The 20,201-nt window shown below is 42.4% G+C and overlaps 1 protein-coding gene across 1 annotated transcript in view; it reads left to right on the top strand.

The window, feature by feature from the left end:
- The first annotated feature begins 3,107 nt into the window (after positions 1-3,107).
- The window catches only part of LRRC2 (leucine rich repeat containing 2), a 103,059-nt gene continuing 85,965 nt past the window's right edge, over positions 3,108-20,201 (top strand). Inside the window, exons 1-2 of the mRNA XM_090038574.1 lie at positions 3,108-3,211; positions 12,720-12,865. Coding sequence (XP_089894700.1) covers positions 12,741-12,865 — 125 coding nt within the window. The 5' untranslated portion in view covers positions 3,108-3,211; positions 12,720-12,740. The remainder of the gene's footprint in view (positions 3,212-12,719; positions 12,866-20,201) is intronic.

Here is a 20,201-nt window from a genome sequence, read left to right as displayed (position 1 = left end):
TTTTTAAATAACTTTGGGTACTAAATCCTTAGTCGACAGTCTTTCAGATATTAAAAGTTCACTTTGGATTATTAATTGCCAAAATTTCTGGAATTTATTGATTCAGTGCCAATACAGGTGGGTTGATGATTTAAACAACCAATTTCCTCATCTGTAAAAATAGGGATAATAATACTGATCTCCTTTGTAAAATGCTTTGAGATCTAGGGATGAAAAATGCTATAAAAAAATCTGGGCATTATCATTTATCAATGTCAACAGTCGTGTCTTATAGTTTACTGAAATAATCCAAATCCTTGGAGCATTGTACTGGGTGCCTGTTCCTCCATTTCTAGCTCCTCCTCCTTCTGGAGGCTCACTCCTTTTCCCCAAATTACTCAACTTTTATATACATCACTTGCTGAAGCCAGGAAGATGATACCAACTAAAGTGGCAGCAGTCTACCGATGAGGCCCAGTTCAATACTTATTTAGCTGAAACATAAATGGCACAAGATCTCCCACCTTTCCCAATTCTAAGGTAAGATCAACAGCTGGATGCATAGGAGCTCATTGCCTTGGAGACAAATCAGAGTGGTGGCAATTTGTTGTTTATAATAATTAAAAACTATTTCATTGTGATCAAAGGTGAAGTTTGGGAACACATTCTGCAACGTACCATACAAATTCACAGGAAGAGATATTGGGCTGCTGGTGGGCTCTTGTCTGCTTCACAACCTCTCTTTCTATTACAGTTATCTCTTCCTCCAATTGCTGAGTTAGTTCTTTAGTCTTTTGTGGCAAGTCTACATCAGTGGCAGTGAGTCCCAGCTAGATCATCTCCAAGCACACCTCATCAGCTGGTGCTCACATAGCCAGTCCAAATCTGAAAGTCAGCTAGTGAGGCTGTTCTATGATTGTCCTCAGCAGCTATTCTCAAGTACCCTCAAAAACTGAGCACATGAGAGTGTGTGCAAAGAGAGGCCTCAGACAGCCTTCATAGGTGTCAAAGCCCATAGGGATGCCATGCTTAGTGGCTAGAGCTGGGGTGGACTGGAAGTTGCAGAGGTCAGCCACAGTTTGGAGCAACAAAAGGCAGATCTGACTTACAAGCCAGAGGGTCAGAAGTCAGGAGCCAAGCACCAAGCCAGGGGACTAACCAGGGTCAGGTTAGCTGCAGACAAACTGGAATTCAAACAGCACACCAGAGGGTTTACAGGAATCATGGATCAGGAAGTGAGCTTAGGTCAAACTGGAGCCCAATGTCCAAAGGGCTGGCTATGTGGTCAGGGGTACTAGGGCAGGAACCAGGGAAGTCAGAGGCAGGAGCTACTCAAGGACTGAAGCCAGTATGTTGCACATCAGGGCCAAGGTGCTGCAGGAATTCCTTGAAAAGAGCACCAGAAACAATCAGGGGGAGGGGGCTGGGGCTCAACTGGCCCTGCTTAGTGAACTGGGTGAGGCTGACCTCAACTTACACAGCCCATAATGCAAGAAGCCTTATAACTGGCATCCTTACAGGTTTGGAGAATTTCTGTTTAAACAGTGGGTTTGGTGAGCTCAGGAACAGCCCAACTGGAATACTCTACTCAAAATATAGGCATAGCCTTTTACTCCTCATTGCTAGAATTATAGCATTGGAAGGGGCCTCATCTAGTCCAGGGATGTCTAGGTCATTTGGCCCACGTCTCCTGGGCCAGATGATCCACCTCTGGCAATGGGGTGGTAGCTTGTTGACACTGCTTCTAGAGCTGCTGCTGTGTTAGTACAGTTCCAGAACCCAGGGGGTGACTGCTGCCGCCACTCACTCTGTTTTTGCCTTGCTGCCTATTTTAGTGGATAACAGTTACTGAAGACCCTGAATTTGGTAGCATACAAGGAGTTTGGGAGATGAGTGCTGGTGGTGTTCAGTCCCCAGTTTCCAGAACTATGCCAATGTGGTGGCTATAGTAGCCACATCAACAGAGCAGCTCTGGCAGTCACAATAGCAGATCCAAGAATGAGGCAAGAGGGGTATGCCCCCTCCCCCCACTTGGCTGTGCTGTGTATATGCAGAGAGCTCTGAGCTTGAAGCTCCATGTGAGCAGTGAGCTCTGAGCTCACCAGCTGATCAGGACAGGGGCTGGCTGGAGCCCTTGTTTTTGTGAAGCTGTGGAGCTCTGGGGGTGAGCACTGCTGCCACCACCTATCCAGTCATGTACTGGATGAAGCTACCACACTGCTCTGTGGTGGGATCTTGGGATGCTGTGGGACTGCAACCTAACTTGAGTTGCAATGCGATCTGGTTCGGTAAAGTGCACTAAACTACATTCATCCATGGTTATCTTATATTAGGATCTGCCATTTTTAAGGTGCTCTATGTGCAGTGAACATCTGTTTGGTTATGGCCCTAGAGTGCTTTCTGCATGCTTACCATATGGTAAATGTAATGTCTGTACCTAGCCTAAGAGTGGACCTAATACTAGGAACTTGAATCTGAACTTATTCATGCTGAAATCCACAATTCAGTGATTGTATTTTGGTTGTCCCTCTTTTGTAATTTACCATTCAGTCTCTTTAGATATGAACTAGAAAGACTTTAATCAAAATCTTTTGCTTTGTTAGCAAAAAGAAGCTTTTTTTCAGACCAACCATTCTGAAATAACTTTGTAACCAGAATCATAGCAAAATGGTTTTTTACTACAGTTTAGTAAAACTTATAAAGGCACTATGAATTCACATAGAGAGATGATTGCAAGTTGTCTTAAATTTTGCAAAGGTTTTCTATGTCTCTTTCTTTTCTATGGAAACAATGTGCTTCTGGTCCATAGACACTATATGCATTATAATAACCAACAAAAATATTGACTTTCAAGCACTGATAGTAGTGGAAACTATACACCCAGTATTTGGTTTAAATAATCCTAGGTTATAGGTCCCAATAACATCAGCTTTATCACTCTCTTCATAGTGCAAATAAGAGTCTGTCCTGTTAACACTGCTGTATCTCACACTGCTGAGTCATGCTGTATAGATAATTTGTCATGCACGTCTTTGCTCTCAGACCACAGATCATGTTATCACTTTACAAATATAGCATATTAGTACATCTGGAAGGCTAGTCACGTTGTGGGTTTCAAACAGATTTGGCTCACTACGAATTATGTTGCTGCTGTAAACAACCTCAGAGTCCCCAATTAAATAACCATAGTCTATACGTGGGAGCTCTGGACTCTAGTGTTCTTTAGTTATAGGTAAGTGGTGATTTTGTTGATTATTGAGTTTCATTGGATATGTGGGGTCAGGGAGGGAAGTAGGAGTGAAAAGATGTCATCAGGTCTTCATTGGTGCTGCTGAACTATGAAAGACTTATGTGCCAATGTATATGAGAAAAAATAACGGAAATACAGGGCATTACATCCTAAGAGATATATCTGTTCTATACTTTAAAGATAGTTGCTAAACTCATCCCAAGTATAATTCCAGTGACCTCAGTAGATTTACACTTGTGACAAATTCAGCCCAATATGTTGTATTTTTTTATATATTAGGAAAGCTTGTAAGACACTGGCTGTCTGCTCACTCTGTGACTCCATTGTAATAAACGCTTGCTATTACATCTCAAGGACATATGTTGGTGTGAAAATGATTTTCAGCAAAAAAAAAAATTGTTGGAGAGATTGGTCATTTATCTTTGTTGTCTGTCAAAATTTAGAGTAGAATTTAAAAAGAGTTATAAAACTTCAGCCTCTGAAGGCCACTTAGAGCTAATCTAAAACAGGTAGAGGAAATCTAACCAGCTAAATCTTTGTGAACAAAACATATAATTTCAAGTCAAATGTTGTCTTTATTGTTATTTCTACTATTATTTATGTCGTGTCCATCTCTTGTTGATTACTTTATGCTAAAAGGCTTTTCCCCACCCCACAAATATGGGGGATGCATCTACACAAGATGCTTACTGCAGTGTTGCCTAATTAGCTCTAGAGTAAAACATCACTGTGATACATGTGGCGTTATAAGGCCAGAGTAAATTAATTAACTCTGCCATAGGATAGTACTGCCTGACACGAGTATATCTGATTTACCCAAAGAACCTTGTCTGCCTATGTCCTTAGACCAATATGTCTGCAACCAATACCTATCCTATAGTGGGGATATTTACTCTTCTGCAACACATGTGTGGATAATGACTGGGGCTGATGACCAGGGCTGGCTAGCCCTGCACTGTAGCACACTTGTCCCTCAGCCAGCCTCTCCACAGCACATTGAGCTGGGTTGGAGCAGCTCTGGGCTGGGAGGCTGACACCCCAGGTTCCCTGTGAGCCGGGGTGGCATAGCCCCAGCTGAATGTGTTGCAGACCTGGGTGCATGTGTAAATGCTGCACCCAGGAGCAAAAAACTCCAGTACAAACTGTGGCAGAGTTTATTGCATAGCGTTAATATCATGTGTAGACATGCCCACGTTCTCTGAACCTCAGAAGCAGCTAACAGCATTCCTGAGAAGATCACTAATGAATGATAACACTTATCTATCACTGATCTCATCAGTGGGACAAATCCTAACCAATAGCTTCATCCCCTTTGAACCTCTCAGACAGCATGAAGGGAAGAAAGCTGCTCTTATTGGGGAAGCTCTTATGACAGCATAAAACTGACATGGTCAGTACCATGCCAACACTACACTTCACCCCCCAAGACATTGGGAGTGTTCTTGGGGAGGCTATAGCTAAAACAGAGGTTTTAGTGGAACCCATTCCACCCTCATTTCAAGTAATGCAGTGGGCTCTAGGGGATTGAGTGGCATAATTTAGGTATTGTATCTGCTGTAATTTGGAGCAGAGCTCTCTCTAACGTATATATTCTGTCTGTTCTTGTTGCTTTTGCTGATTTTTATCATCATAATATCTAAATGCCCAGGAGCTGGCTAAAAGCAAACAGCTGCCATGATGTTCAATCAGATATCTAAAGTATCCTTTGCAGTTACAGTAACTAAAAAGGATATGAGGCCTGATTCAGAAGTCTGACATAGGCATTTTATTTTACACTCTCAGGGCAAGGTGAAAAGAGAGCGGGGTTAATCTTATCCATGAATGTAGAGCCATGGGGAACTTAGGACAAAATTTAAGATGTTGCAACCTTTAAAAAGGGACTAAATTGGACTCTGGGTGGCCCCAAAATGTGACGCCTATTCTTAGGTCCTGCATTAAATAGAATATGGACAGACTTGAGAATAAGATCCATCCTCTTGAAGCAATTTGGGGTTAAGTCAGTGTTCTGGTTAAAAAGTGATGGCATAAAATAGACCTGAGACATCTGTTGCCTTAATGTTAAAGTTTTTTTTTATTTAATCAAAAGATATATTTTAGTTAAGGTATCCATAATAAAATCATCCTTAAAATATTCAGCCTTATTTTTCTATTTTGTTTCCTTCTATACTCTGCTTCAAGTATACCAGGTGTCTCTCAATATTTATGAAAACTAGTCATCTCCTTAGTAGAATTCATGAAGTAAGAGTAAGAAATTACATATATAAAAACAGTAAGATGTTTCCTCAGTTGCATTGCAGAAGAAAATATCACTTTGAATAATTTGTCAGTTCATTGAAGTGTCAGGGGATGGAACTGAAATAAATTCCCTTACATTTGTAACATTTATCAAGCTTGATGGCAAACATATTAGTGTTACAAGAGTTGAGAAACTGTAAGGAATACTGTAATTCAACTGCTAATTAATCCATAATTAAAGACCTAATTAATGAATAACCCTGTAAAAAACTGTCTGAGAATCAGAATGTGCAAAATATAGTGATAAAGGGAATCTTGTTTATGAGATTAGTTATTTTTTACTAGACTATGAACTGATTAATGAAAACTGTCACTTAAACATTGTACTGAGAGGATAGACAAATTAGAAAATTATATGGGAGTCAAGCCCAGTTTGCACATACAAGTATCTGAATGTTTTTGTTCTTACTTATGCTTAAAATAGCACTAATTTACTGTATAATGGATAAGTTAAAAGAAGATGTGTTCTTTTTATTTTAGCCATGATTTAAAAACAATGGGTATTTTTACATGTGCTTTGAGGGCATGTGGTGGAGGGGAGGCACTTTAACTAGAGTAGCTCTTGGAGCACTGATGCATGAAATATGGAGGATGGTTGGAGCGTGTTAATTGCCACTCTCCAATGCACTGTAATTGTAATTACAGCGCATCGGAGCAGCTTCCTGACTTCTGTACAGGTACCCAATGGTTTATATAGTTAAGTCATTTACATCAACTCTATCTTTTAAATAAATGTATACTTTAATAATGTGGATTTTATTATTCATCTAAGATTCAAAAGTGATTTGACTCATTACAGGTGATTGGTTCTGTGGATGCAGGGAAGCCGGTGGACGTGGTGTATGTTGATATTAGCAAGGCTTTTGATACGGTCTCCCACAGCATTCTCACAGGCAAGCTAAGGAAGTATGGGCTGGATGAAAAGACTGTAAGGTCTGAGCATCGGGCTCAGAGAGTAGTAATCAATGGCTCGATGTCTAGTTGGCAGCCGGTATCAAGTGGAGTGCCCCAGGGGTTGGTCATGGGGCTGGTTTTGTTAAATGTCTTCCTTAATGACCTCAAAGATGGCATAGAGTGCATCCTCAGCAAATTCAGGACTTGGGAAAGAACAATCCTATGTCACAGTATAGGCTGGGGGCTGACTGGCTGGGCAGCAGCTCTACAGAAAAAGATCTGGGGGTTACAGTGGACAATAAGCTGAATATTAGCCAACAGTATACCCTTGTTGCCAAGAGGGCTAATGGCATACTGGGCTGTATTGGTAGGTGTGTTGCCAGTAGGTCAAGGGAAGTGATTACTCCCCTCTATTCAGCACTAGTGAGGGCACATCTGGAGTACTGTGTTCAGTTTTGGGCCCCTCACTACAGAAAGGATGTGGAGAAATTGGAGAGAGTTCAGAGGAGGGCAACAAAAATGGTGAGGGGGCTGGGGACATGACTTATGAGGAAAGATTGAGGGAACAGGGCTTATTTAGTCCACAGAAGAGAAGACTGAGGGGGGATTTAATAGCAGTCTTCAACTACCTGAATGGGGGTTCGAAAGAGGATGGAGCTAGATTGTTTTCAGTGGTAGAAGATGACAGAACAAGAAGCAACAGTCTCAAGCTGCAGCAAGAAAAGGTTAGGTTAGATATTAGGAAGAATTTTCTCACTAGGAAGGTAGTAAAACACTGGCACAGGTTACCCAGAGAGGTGGTAGAAGCTCCTTCCTTGGAGGTTTTCAAAACCCAGCTAAACGAAGTTTTGTCTGGGATGATCTAGTTGGGGGTGGTCCTGCTTTGAGCAGGGGTTGGACTAGATGACCTCCTGAGGTCCCTTCCAACCCTAACTTTCTATTCTATGATTCTATGATTAAGGGGTTTAGGATTCAGTTTGAAAAATGCAAAGAGATTAATTTCTGACTTTAACCACAAAGAAAGCTATGCTGGCTAGTCCTTTAGAAAAAACATGGTATACCAATCTTTAATTATGTAGGGTCTAATTGTGTCTTGGAGTACACACGTATCACAGGAGTAAGAAATATGCTTACACATCTCTCCATTCTTCTGTGTACCGCTTCAGAGGACCTTCAGTTGCACAGTATATCTCTCTACTTTCTTCTTCCTGGGACCAAGTTGTTACTTTCTCCTTGATTCATTCAATGGTGCACTGAAAAGGGGTTGTGGTGGCTACTAATGGATTGTTGAAATATTCCAGCCACAAATTATTACCCCTCTGAATAAACTGGGGGCTAGCTTGGGGGACTAACGGTGGGGGGGGAGCTTGGGCAGAATTGGGGCATAAAGCAGGTTTGGAGGTGGGGGACAGGGGGCCTAATAGGGCCTATGGGTCCTGGAAACATAGCCCTAAGGAGAAGAACTGTGAAACTCTGCTTCACCCCAAAAGAAGGGGAATATTGGTTTAGAGATTCTAGATGTGAATGGCTGATTCTGGGAGCTAAAAGGGAAACAGAGGGCACATCTACACAAGGCATTATGTCAACACAGTGATGAGCTGCATTGCTGTAGCTTGTTGCTACAGCATCATAGCTTTGGTGGGCATGAACTGTGATGCCAGTGCTACTGTGCAGCAGCTTGTTGCTACTGTGCAGTAGTATGGGAAAAGACCAGTGCGGTGTCCAGACTGCTCGGTAATATCAGTTACTAATCAGTTATTTAGTACTTGCTTAACAAATAACAGCTGTGCAGTCTGGCGCACACATACATGCGCCCAGTGGCAGGTTGCTTGAAGGGCCATTGTAGGCCATGAGAAGGACTGCAGCTGTCTTCAGTTAAAAAATGTCTAGAGGAAAAATAAAACAAAACAGAAAAGATTAATTTAATTCCTATTATATCTGGAACACAAATATGAAAACAACAAAAGCAGAAAGAATGAAAATCCCAGAAATTCAATTTCTATGGCCTGCAAACATGACATCATTTTGTAAATAAATGTTTATAATGGCACTTTCAAAATCTTACATAATTTTATACTGGAGCTGACAGGATGTCTCAACTTGAGTATTTAAAAATCATGCACATCTCTTTGAAGTACAGTCCTCATTCAATGTCCTCCTGAAAATCAGGAGAAGGTTATATAAAGTTTTGAAAAACAACCATGGATTTTACTTAATGAGTCAGCTTCTTTCCTGAACTAACTCTACTGAAGTCAATGGAGATGCACCAGGGATGAATTTAACACAATTTGTTACATCTAAGGATATTGATTAAGACCTACTAAATTATCTGGGTAGGGGTATAATAGGGCATGAAATTATCAGCTACCAAAGAACCCTGTCTACAGAGCTGCTTTGTCCGCAGGTAATGCTATTGTAAATCATGCCTTTACTTTTCCTTTATGGTCCTAAACCCTTTCTTCCCTGGAAGGCACTGTGATTTCATTATGGTATAGTACCAAAAGCCTTGCTTTCATGATCTATCTCACTAATACATCATAAGACTGAATGAACATTATAACAATGCATCATCTGAGAAAGGTACACTGATGATCTACAATATAATTCAGAAGCAGATGTCATCCAAGGAAGATGGTATTCAGCTGCAAACTCAATACAGTTATTAAGTAAAATTTTGCAGGTATGACAAATATATGCTTCTCTGGCCAGGACCTCGGTTTAATGGGAAAAGAACAGTGAAAACCCACACAAGATGAGACATATTTTCATTATTGTTATTATTATTTCAAGATTGTTCTCCCCTGCCACAAAGGGCAGGGCATGTGACATCAGGTTTAAACTGCAGCAAAGCAGCAGATTTGGAAGAAATTAGGAAAAAAATTCTGCCTGTAAGAACAGCGGTACAATTTAACAACCTGCCCAGGAAAGCTGGGAAATAACTGGAGATTTTTCAAAGAGGCGTGTCTGTCTGAAATGAAGAATTTGTTGTTTTTAACAAATTTTGTCAAGGAGCTGGACTAGATCACTCTCGAGGTTTCATCTAACCCTATGACTCTATGAATTGCATGATGAAGGGACAAGAGAAAATACTGAGGATGAGGAAGGTACTGAGATGGGTAGAGAGCTGAGACTGTAACCAGGTAATGATCAATTCTGATTTTGTGATGTAGGAAGGTATGTGCAGATGGAATGAGGCCAAGGGGATGACTGTTGGGAGTAAGTGAGTTGAGGGGGCCCAAAGCAGGAGGGTGCTTGGTACCATACATTCCTGCACTTTCCAGAGCATAAATTAATGCTCCACAGACTTCTTTTTCCAGCATAGAGTTTAGTGCTTGGGAGTGAATGAAGGTAGAACTATTTGATCTCTCTGGAGCTATGCTTCCTATTTTAAATTTTCATGCTCAAGTGACAGTTTCCACAGTCTTTAAAGTTTGGCTCATTAAGAGAGATTAGACTTTCTGGAAGGACTCTGCTGTTGCTCAGCCACTGGAGGTAATGAGTCTTGCCACCTTGCTCAAGTGAAGCTCCTTAACCTAGTCCAGCCCCCCTACTAGTACAGGAAAGGAAAAGATTGTCTCTTAAGCAGCAAACAGCCTACTATAAATTGATAGTCAAGTAAGTGTTAAGGCATTGCATCTGATTATAGACAAAACTTTCCATAGAGAAGGAAGGCTATTGTTTTCATTATTTTGCTACTAAAGGGGTTTTGACTCTGTTGTTATCAGCAGTTGGTTGAAGAGATGCTGGGAACTATTTGATGCTTTTCTGTTAACACACATAAATATAAATAAACAACAGACGCTGCTTTATGATCAGTAAAACTGGTGTTCATACAATCATCCAAAAACTGGCATAGAAAACATTTGACCTATCCATATGTTAGCATTAAGAGTGTCCTTCATTTTCATAGTAGTATGTAGGACATCTGTTACTGGCATAACAAGTAAGGAGTGTGAACAGGGATATATCCTTTCAGAATACATACTGATAATTCCTAATAGTTTTAGCAGGGCAGACCAGGATATTTCACTTGATAAACCACTGATTATTGTATTTTATACGTTTTCTATCAGAGAGAGATTTTGTAGGTTAAGAGGAAAAAATATTAAGAAAAAGCACAAATAAATGGAAAAATAGGAGGCAGGGAACATTTCCCCTAAGAGTTCTAACTGAAGGACAAATAGTAAGTGGCCCCCAAGGAAAAATTGGAGACTTGGAAACAATGGTGAGAGTCAGAAGTTGGGGAAAATTAATCACCAAAAGCTTGAAAATACTTACTGAGATAAAGGGCTAGTTATTTTTTCAACAGCCAATTGACAGCTCAAGTCTTTTTTTTTTATTTTACTAACGAACAGTGTAATAAAAGTGGCATCTAATGAAATCTCAAGTGAACTTAAAAAAGGGGAAGAAACAGCAGTTTTTATCTTGGTGGAAGCAATTATTTTTAAAAGGCTTTCAGATTTCAGTTTTATAAGATTGCCTCATATTGGCTCAGTGAACCATTTTATGAACAAGTAAGCATAACAAAAGCCCTCCATAGATAGATTAGCTGCATTTCATGATAAAAATCAAGTCAGGATGATTACATCTCCAGCAATGACTCCAAGCAAGAGTGAATAGTTTTACTAGTTTTACCCAGATTTATGGCTCTACTTGTGTTAGTGATTTAGTAGGCAGTTTGCTTCCTTCTTTGACAGTACTGACCTAGTGCGCCAGAACAGTGCTAAGAGGCACTATGCTCTTGGATGTACTGTCTGTTTAATAAGATGTAAAACCAAGGTCTTCACCCCCTTGTGGTCATTAAATATCCCACAGTGCTTTTTTGCAAGGTTTGAAGTGTTAACACTCATGTCCAGGTTCCAACACAGTTCCTGTTAAAGGCAATGGGAAGTGTGCCACTGACTTCACCAGGAAAAGGCTGCAGATAATAACTGACTGTTTCTGTAGTTATAATCTAATACAGCATGCTTCCTGACTTCAGCTCAAATTCATCAGGGTAAGCACATGACTAAATATTTTTCCAAAATGAAGTCTCAATCTGTTCAAAGGTATTGCTGTATTCTACTAAACAATTGCTACATTTCACAAATTCGTATTTGTACCTCAGCAATAGATTAAGATATTTCTGGGTATTAGAGACTGACCTTTTAACCCAAAGTTAGCCAACCTGTGGCACATGTGCTACAAGTGGCACAGGCAGTTTTGGTGTGTGACACACAGCAGACTGGGGAGAAAACGGGGATCACAGCTGCAGATAGAGCAGGAAGCAGAGCAGCGGATTGAGCAGGGAGCACAGGACAGGAAGCAGAAAACAGAGCAGAAGTTCAGGCAGAGGAAGGGGATTGGAATAGCACTCAGTAGCTGCATCTACACATGCACTTTACTGTGGAATAGACTAATTAGCACAGGAGTAAAATACTACTGTCTACATGTGCGATGCTATTAGGGTTCAGTATGCTAATTTAAGCCACAGTAAAATAATAATGTTGGGGACAGTTCAATCTTCTAATTTACTGTGATTAAACACACATGTAGATGCTGACCATGGGTGTAAATTTTTCCCAACCAGCCCAGCTAGTTGGAGGCTAGGATCTTGCCTGCTGCCTAGCCACACAGCTCCACACTTTCAGCACCCTTGTTTCCCAGCCAGCCCCTCCTGCTGCTGCTGCCGCTACCCGGAGCCCTAGGTGGAGCAGTCCTGGCATAAACTGCTCTTTCCCAGTTCAAATTGCTGCTGTCCCAGATACCACTGCTTTAACTCTCCTTCCCATGATAAGCCTTGACCCATAGAAGTAATTTCATTGATTGGAATGGGTCTATTCACCTGAAATAGAATTTGTTGCATGCATTAAAGTTAATAGAAAGGGAATCCAAGTATATTAAATGCTTTAGGATCATTCAGGATTTATATGCATTTTATAAATATAAATGATGATAATGATTATTGATAAAAACCATCTCAAAGTTCCTTTTGTTGGAAGACACTTAATTGGGTTCATATTTGGGGGTAAAGGACAGATTTTTTACTCTGAAAAGGGATAAGTGCAGGAGACTCCATGAAGTCAAATAATCTTTTAACTCTTGTTAACACGTGCTCAGGTAATACAGTGACAGGAGACTGGTATAAATCCCAAAACAGAGTTGTATAGATGTTGTATAGGCAAGAGTTAATATTTCTTATTACTTTGTTTATTTTTTTTCCAACTAAAATGTAAGGAACTGGACCAGTACATTTCATTACTTGTGTTCATTCTTTCTTCCCTTCTCATGATGAAGTTTTAATGATCATTTGTTCTTGCAGGAGAAGCTTAATGTCAGCAATATGGGGCATCAGGTGATAATATTTGACTTCTCTGCCGTAAGAGGCTTGTGGGAAATTCGAGTAAAGAAGCACAAAGAGCGGCAAAAGAAAGAGAAGGAAAGATTAGAAAAAAGCTCATTAGAGAAGTAAGCTAACTTTCTAATTTTATATTTAACCAAATCTATTGACATGTTTGTTCTTTTCGTTGTGTACAAAGTATAGTCAAATGATCCACAGCAAACCATTTTAGTTTGATTGGTTTTGATTTGTTGAAGCTATTTGTTACCTCCCCTCCAATGACTATAACAGATCATCAGCTATATTTATATTACATAGTCTTATTTGTCATTGCTTTCTATAACCTGTGATTTGCTAATGAGATATTTTGCTTGTCTGTTGCACAGATTTAATTAAAAAATTAGAATTGCTTTTTCTGTCATTTGTTCTTGCTCATGGAAAGTGTAATGTAAAAGTATTGTATTTATTATGCAATCATTATGAAAATATACCTGTGAAATTCAATCATAGGAAATACTTTGTGGTATTTTGCCATGTGGACAGCAGAAACAAAAGGGAATAAAATATACATACAGCTAGGGTGTTCCAGAGTTCCATGAAAACGAAAAAGAAAGCAGAACAAAGGAATTATCTGAAGAGCCTTCTCTTGTCTCAACCAAAATGCAAAACAAAAGGTCTTATTATAATACTCACACCTACTGATCATACTATTGCTTTATTATTCTTTATTAATTGTTTCTTTAAACTGTCTTTCAGTTTCTTTGTGTTCGTCCCCATTAGAGGCTGTGAAATATTATATTGGTTTGACAGTGTTGGAGATGTAGTGCTTAAGTACTTTTATTGGTTCTTTTTTAGCTTAGTGGAAGGAAAGAGAGAATAGAAAAGAGTGCTCTGTTTACCACGGCACCCCTTAGAGTAACTAGGAACAATGGCCATAAATTGATGGAGAGCAGATTTGGTGCTCTCCCCTACCCACGTTGGGGGTCTTTAAGAGGAGGCTAGACATGCACCTGCCTGGGGTCATCTAACCCCAGTGCTCTTTCCTGCCCAGGGCAGGAGGTCAGACTCAGTGATCTACGAGGTCCCTTTTGACCCAAACATCTGTGAATCTATGAAAACAATTTCTCTACTGCAAGGCACAAAGGTAAATGGTGCCCTTGCTAAAAGGATAGGATGGCAATTGGAATCCCTAGACTCTAGGCTATACCTTTGTATACACATCCCACCTGCTCCCCCACCCCACCGCTGTCCTGATTGGGTCTCCTGCCCCCCACTCTCCCTAGCATCCCAGATCCTGGTATACCCCGCCAGTCCCACTTTGTGGCTGCCCATGCTGTCTATCCCAGGCGAGCAGGCAGAGAAGGGTTAACGTGCCTGCCTCACCACTGCTGCCACTGCTGTTGTTCTATGGATCAGGTTCAGTCTGGCGAGGAGCATCAGCCCAGCCATGGTGGCAGGGGCTGGGCAGGCAGGCTTTCCCTGCCTGCTCCCCTGGGATGGGCAGCACAGGCAGCCACAAGTAAGCGGGGTAGGGGTCAGCGGGGAGTCCAGAATAGGAGGGGGAAGTGTATTTTTACCTTTCACTCTTCCAGGCCCCTGCTGGCCTGAACATGTGACTGCTCCATGCTCAAGCTAGCACTAACACTGATCAACATTTCTGTGGCTCATTGTTAATGTGTAGCAAAGACCTAATAATACAGGAGAAGACAGACCAAACAGTTACCTCAGAACAGTCCTCTCTGCTATACTTTATTTCAGCATTTTCCAGACTGCTGCGTTTAGGACCTACTCTAGTAAAGCCAAGCACTCTTGTGCCCCCTCCTTCAGCAACCAGGTCTCCCTACTGCTGATTGCATCTGATTCCTTTACTGGTGGTAAGTGGCATCCAGGAAAAGTGGGGGCAGGGGGAGCAAAGTAAAGGGTGCCACTGATTGCCACTGAGATTTGCACAAACCCCTGCCAGGGACATTTTGTACCCCCAAAGGGGGTGTGCCCCACAGTTTGGGATACACTGTCATATATGACTCAGTGGTGTTTAATGTCAGTTTTCTAAACCTCCCTAACTACAGATCATTTTCTGATATAAACAGGTACAGAAGCAAACTAGAAATGGCATGTAGTACAGAAATTCAATAGCACAGAAAAGAGGGCACCTTAATATAGAAAGGGGTAGGTTTTTCCTGCTGTAATGCAGTTAAATTTAGCTCCCTCGCTTTTTGCCAGTTGATTAGGGCAAGACACAGACCTGTCCCATGAGTCATCTTCCAGCAACAACAACAGTCTCTCCCTCTTGTTGCCATCTGTGGTTGTTTATCGTTATCTTATTCAGCTAAAGTAGTGGCGCTGGGTGGGCTATTCTGTCTAATCATTTTTGCACAGTATTTTCATTCATCAATGAGATTTCTTAGCCCTCTTCTCTCTTTTCTGTACCATTAGGTGTTTTCCATCGTCTTCTGTAATAATTGACAAGTACACTTCCTACATTCATATGGGTTTTATTTTTTCTTGTAGCCTACAAGTTGCATATAATATTTTGTCCCATGGTACTGCACCAGATTCCATTGCTTTTACTATGCTAGGAAGTATAATTTGCTGGGTTTCTTGCATACTTAATTCCTGTGCAACCGAGGAAGGACATCACATTATCACTAGATATATGTATTTTTTGTATGGCCAAATTCAGCTTTTAGATTTCACTGTTTATTGCAATCAATCAGCCACCTGCATTTGACTTTCCTAAGGCTGCTTCACATGAGTCAATGTCCTTGTAGCATGTCTGTAGCAGTCACTGGGGCTTTGGCTTGGAAGGGTCAGATTGGAAGTGATTTCTTTCATTTGTTGTGATGTCTTCAGAGGCTGGAAATTATTTTGCACCTTTCCGAAGAACTTTCAAGTATAGGTAAAGACTTTTTAACTCGGATGCCTAAATGCCTAATGTAAGCCGCCACCTTTTTGTATGGATTACAAATTTAGGGCTAAATCCTATTTCACTTTTTTGCACCTAAGTGGCACTTACATAGTGATACAAGTACTATTTTTGGTGCTTACGCACAGTTTGGATTCTGTTTGCACTTGCATAGCAGTGCTTGCCATGTACCTCACTTCCAAACAGACTCAGACAGATGTACTGTTATGCTCATAGGCTCTAGGGAGAATAGAATTGCCCTGGCACATACTTTAGAGAACAACAGTGAAGGAGAGACCAAGAGGTGGAGGAGTTCTGGCCCTTGCTCTGGGTGGCTTTTCTGCATCTTGCATTTAACATTAATTGGATAAAATGGATGAACAAGAGTGGGATAGTTTCTGTTCAGCTGGGGACAGAGATGGAACCAAGGGCACTGCGTCCTCCAAAGTTGCATCCACTTCGCTGAGCCATGTTTCCTTTTGCTTGCTCTCTTCCCTCTTGGCCCCATATTTCCCGTTCCTGGCAGTATAGTGCAGGGCAAAAACATTCATTTTATAAACTAGCAGCTTCACTGGCACACTTTGCTTAAACTGGAGCTCAGAAAGACCTGATGAGGCTGGAGACTGAGCACTGGGGATGAGGGGTCCCGTTCTGTTTTAAGATTCAAGAAATATGGCCACCCTAGTTATGTATAATCATAGACCTCATGTTGAATGAGGGAAAAGATGTGAGTGACCAACTGTATTACTGGGAAAGTGGTGAAATTCCTATAATTCAGGATGTTTAACATTAGGCTGGACAAAGCACTAGGAAAAAAAAGTACTTTTAAGGCAAAAACCTATTTTGGCAGGGGGATAGATTGGATTATATCATAGTCTTTTCATTTATAATGGTACTGTTTAATGATTTATATATTATAAGGCCTCTGGTGGGGCAGACACATTGAATTCCTTTTCCAACTTCCCTCTCTGTTTTCCCTAGCAAGCTACAGCTCATAAATGGTCTCAAGACCAGCTCCTTGTAAGTCTCATTGGGAGTTAAAGTGCTAATATGCAGCTAAATTATGTGATCCTCACTTGCAAAAAGCTCACAGTGAGGTCAAGGGAGTTTTGCTTGGGTAGAGACAAAAAAAAAAACTTGTGAAGATTCAGCAATATTCTTACTATGTTATAAATAAGATATTTCTCCATTTGTACTCCCTTGAAATTTCAGATTGTACTAAGAGGAAACCTTCCCCAAGCTATCTGAGTTGTTGGTCATTGGATTCATTTGGGCAGAATTAACTCTGTGCCTCTCTGAAGTTATACATGTAAAAATATGACAGTTAAAGTGGGAAACCCATTCACCTCAGGTTCAAGTGATCCTCAGTGGTTTTCAGTTCAAGATTCAGACCTGTAGCTCTATAGCAACAGAGTGGTTATGCTCCCATGTAGCTGTGCTCTGCAAACAAAGGATATGAGGTGCTGAGTATAAAAGGAAGGAAGGATAGTTATTACACTCAGCGAAAGGAAAGATTTGTTGTTTTATTTAATGTGACCAACTCAAATGTAGATTTTGAACTTGTCTGGTTTGGATAGACTACTTGTTTCACTGTGGTGAGAGAACCTCGGTTATAGCAAAGCTTTATTTTATGAAAATTCTTTGCTTTAGGGAGAGGATTCAAGGAATGGAAAGAAAATTACTTTCAGTATCCTTAGCAAGACTCCATATGTTTGCCAAGACGCTTCAAAATTATATGATAGTATTTCTTTGTATTTGGGCAGAAAGATCTATGTGAAGCGGCTCTAGAAATGAAGATGGGTGGCATTACCTAAGGAAAACTTTTGAATACCTGAATCCTGGAGCACTTAAACCAGTAGGTAGCTTCATATTTTGCCCCCAGTATCACCATAACTTTTTTCAAAAGTTAAGCATTTTTTTTGGTATTCACGATTCCTCATCCCATCAGATGAGTGAACACTACATTTTCAATTTTGTTTTAAATTGCAAGTTAGAAGGAAGTAAAGTAGTCTATGTTTACAGCATGGATATGGAAGAGTATAAACATTCTAGAGACTAGAGTTGCAGCTAATATATCCCAGAGGGAATGGGCTTGGGTTAATGCTGTGCTGATGTCTAAATAAAGAGATAATCACTAGGGCTGTGCAAAGCTTTGGTCCCTGATTCAATTTGGTGGAGATTCGGCCTAATTTGGTTGCTAAATCTCTGAATCGAATTAGGAGACCCTTTAATCTCTCTGAGTCAATTCAGAAAGATTCAGACATAGACACAGCTTTTTAAAATGTTTTTTCTACTTGCCTCAAGGTAGCAGGTGGCTTGTGAATGCTGCCATACTGGGGCAGATGGAGCATCCCACAGGAGCACGGGGGCTGGGCAGCAGACCTGGAAATGGACCAGAAGAACATCTGGTCCACTTCCATGTCCACTGGGGAGTGCGCAGGGCTCCCCCGCCACCATCTAGGCACCCGGTGCTTCCTGGGTCTGGGGGGGGGCACCCAGCATTCCCCACCATGGCCAAGCCGGGGAGTGTGTGGGGGGGAGAGGCCCAGGGCACTCCCTGGCAGATCCAGAAGTGGACTGGAAGTATGTCCACTTCCAGGCTCACCATTGAGCACAGTGCCCCTCCACCTCCATGCTCCTCCCAGCATCGCAGCATTGATGAGTTGCCTGGCACTTTGAGGTACATAGAAAAAACATTGCGGAGAGGATCCCGCAGCTCCTCTGGCCCACAGACCACTACCCCATGCTCCTTATTCATGTGGGCACCAATGACACGGCTCGGAGCACCCCCAGCCAGGTCATGAGGCGCTACAGGGAGTTGGGAGCAGGGCTTAGGGGTCTGGGAGCTCAGGTGGTGTTTTCGTCCATCCTCCCAGTCTCGGGCTATGGGCTGAGGAGGGAGAGGAGGATCCATGCAGTCAACCAAAGACTGCAGCGCTGGTGTCATCGGGAAGGCTTTGGCTTCCATGACAACAGCCCGCTCTTTGGCGAGAGAGGCAGCGAGCTGCTGGGAAGAGATGGCCTCCACCTCTCTCCCCTGGGGAGGAGGCTGTTCTCAGCCAGGCTGGCTGACCTGCTCCACCGGGCTTTAAACTAAGCCCGCTGGGGGATGGGGGGACTACTGCCACTACTAGCCTGCAGAGCGACCCTTGCAAAGCCAGCGGACCAACGCACTTAAGGGAGACCACCCCTGCCCCAGCCCTGGCACAATTTGTGGGCAAGGCAAGAGCCCCCAAGGGCACACTTGCCTGCCTGTACACTAATGCCAGGAGCCTGGGAAACAAGCAGGACAAGCTCATCCTCCTGCTCAGTGCAAAGAAATATGATGTCATTGGGATAACGGAGACCTGGTGGGACTCCACCCATGACTGGACCACGGGTATAGAGGGCTATACCCTGTACAGGAGGGATCGTGTTGACAAAAGGGGCGGGGGTGTAGCTCTCTATGTCAAGGAAAGCTACATGTCCCTGCAAGCTGATGTTGGCAACCGGCATGGACAGCTAGAGACCCTCTGGGTAAAAATTCGTGGGGAATACGGCACAGGGGACACAATGGTGGGAGTCTACTACAGACCTCCCAATCAAAGTCCTGAGCTTGACCAAGAGTTCGCCCGGGAACTGACTGAGGCCGCTTGCTCCAGGACCTTGGTTGTCATGGGTGACTTCAATTACCTGGACATCTCCTGGGAAGATCACTCAGCAAAATCCGAGCGGTCGCAAAGCTTTCTCTCGTGCGTGGATGACCTCTACCTGACTCAAGAAGTCTATGGGCCAACGAGAGGCAAAGCGCTGCTCGACCTGGTACTGGCTATGGAGGACGACCTAATCGGTGACCTAGTGATCGATGGGAAGCTGGGTGACAGCGACCACGAGCTGATCACCTTCACCATCCACCGTAAAGCTGGCAAGTCAGTCAGCAACACAGAAGTCCTTGACTTCAGAAAAGCCGACTTTGACAAGCTCAAGAGGCTAGTCAGTCAGGCCCTCAGGGACCATGACCCCAGGGAGATGGGAGTTCAAGAAGAGTGGTTGTTTCTCAAGGAAGCGATCCTCAATGCACAAGCTAAATCTATCCCAACATGGAGGGAAGGCAGCAAGAAGGCACAGCAGCCCCCCTGGCTCTCCAGGGACCTAGCGGACCTCCTGTGGCTAAAAAGGAAAGCCTACAAAGGATGGAGGACAGGATTCACCTCCAAGGAGGATTACTCTGCACTGGTCCGGTCCTGCAGGGAGCAAACCAGGAAAGCCAAGGCTGCAACTGAACTCCAACTAGCTTCAGGCATCAAGGACAACAAAAAGTCCTTTTTCAGATATGTGGGGAGCCAGAGGAAAAGCAAGGGCAATGTTGGACCCCTGCTAAACCAGATGGGGCAACTGATGCCCAGGAAAAAGCCAACCTATTAAATAGGTACTTTGCGTCAGTCTTTCATCAGTCACACGGGATGCCCATGCCTGCTATGGGACAGGGAAATCTGGGTGAGGGGGATTCCCTACCCTCCATAAATGCTGACCTCATGAAGGAACACCTTGAGAAGCTGGATACCTTCAAGTCAGCCGGC

The sequence above is a fragment of the Crocodylus siamensis genome, chromosome 3, assembly GCF_052110815.1.
Source record: "Crocodylus siamensis isolate JL-2025a chromosome 3, ASM5211081v1, whole genome shotgun sequence".
NCBI classification, from domain to species: domain Eukaryota; kingdom Metazoa; phylum Chordata; order Crocodylia; family Crocodylidae; genus Crocodylus; species Crocodylus siamensis.
The sequence above is the reverse complement of the archived record's forward strand: the minus strand, read 5'-3'. Positions and strand labels throughout refer to the sequence as shown.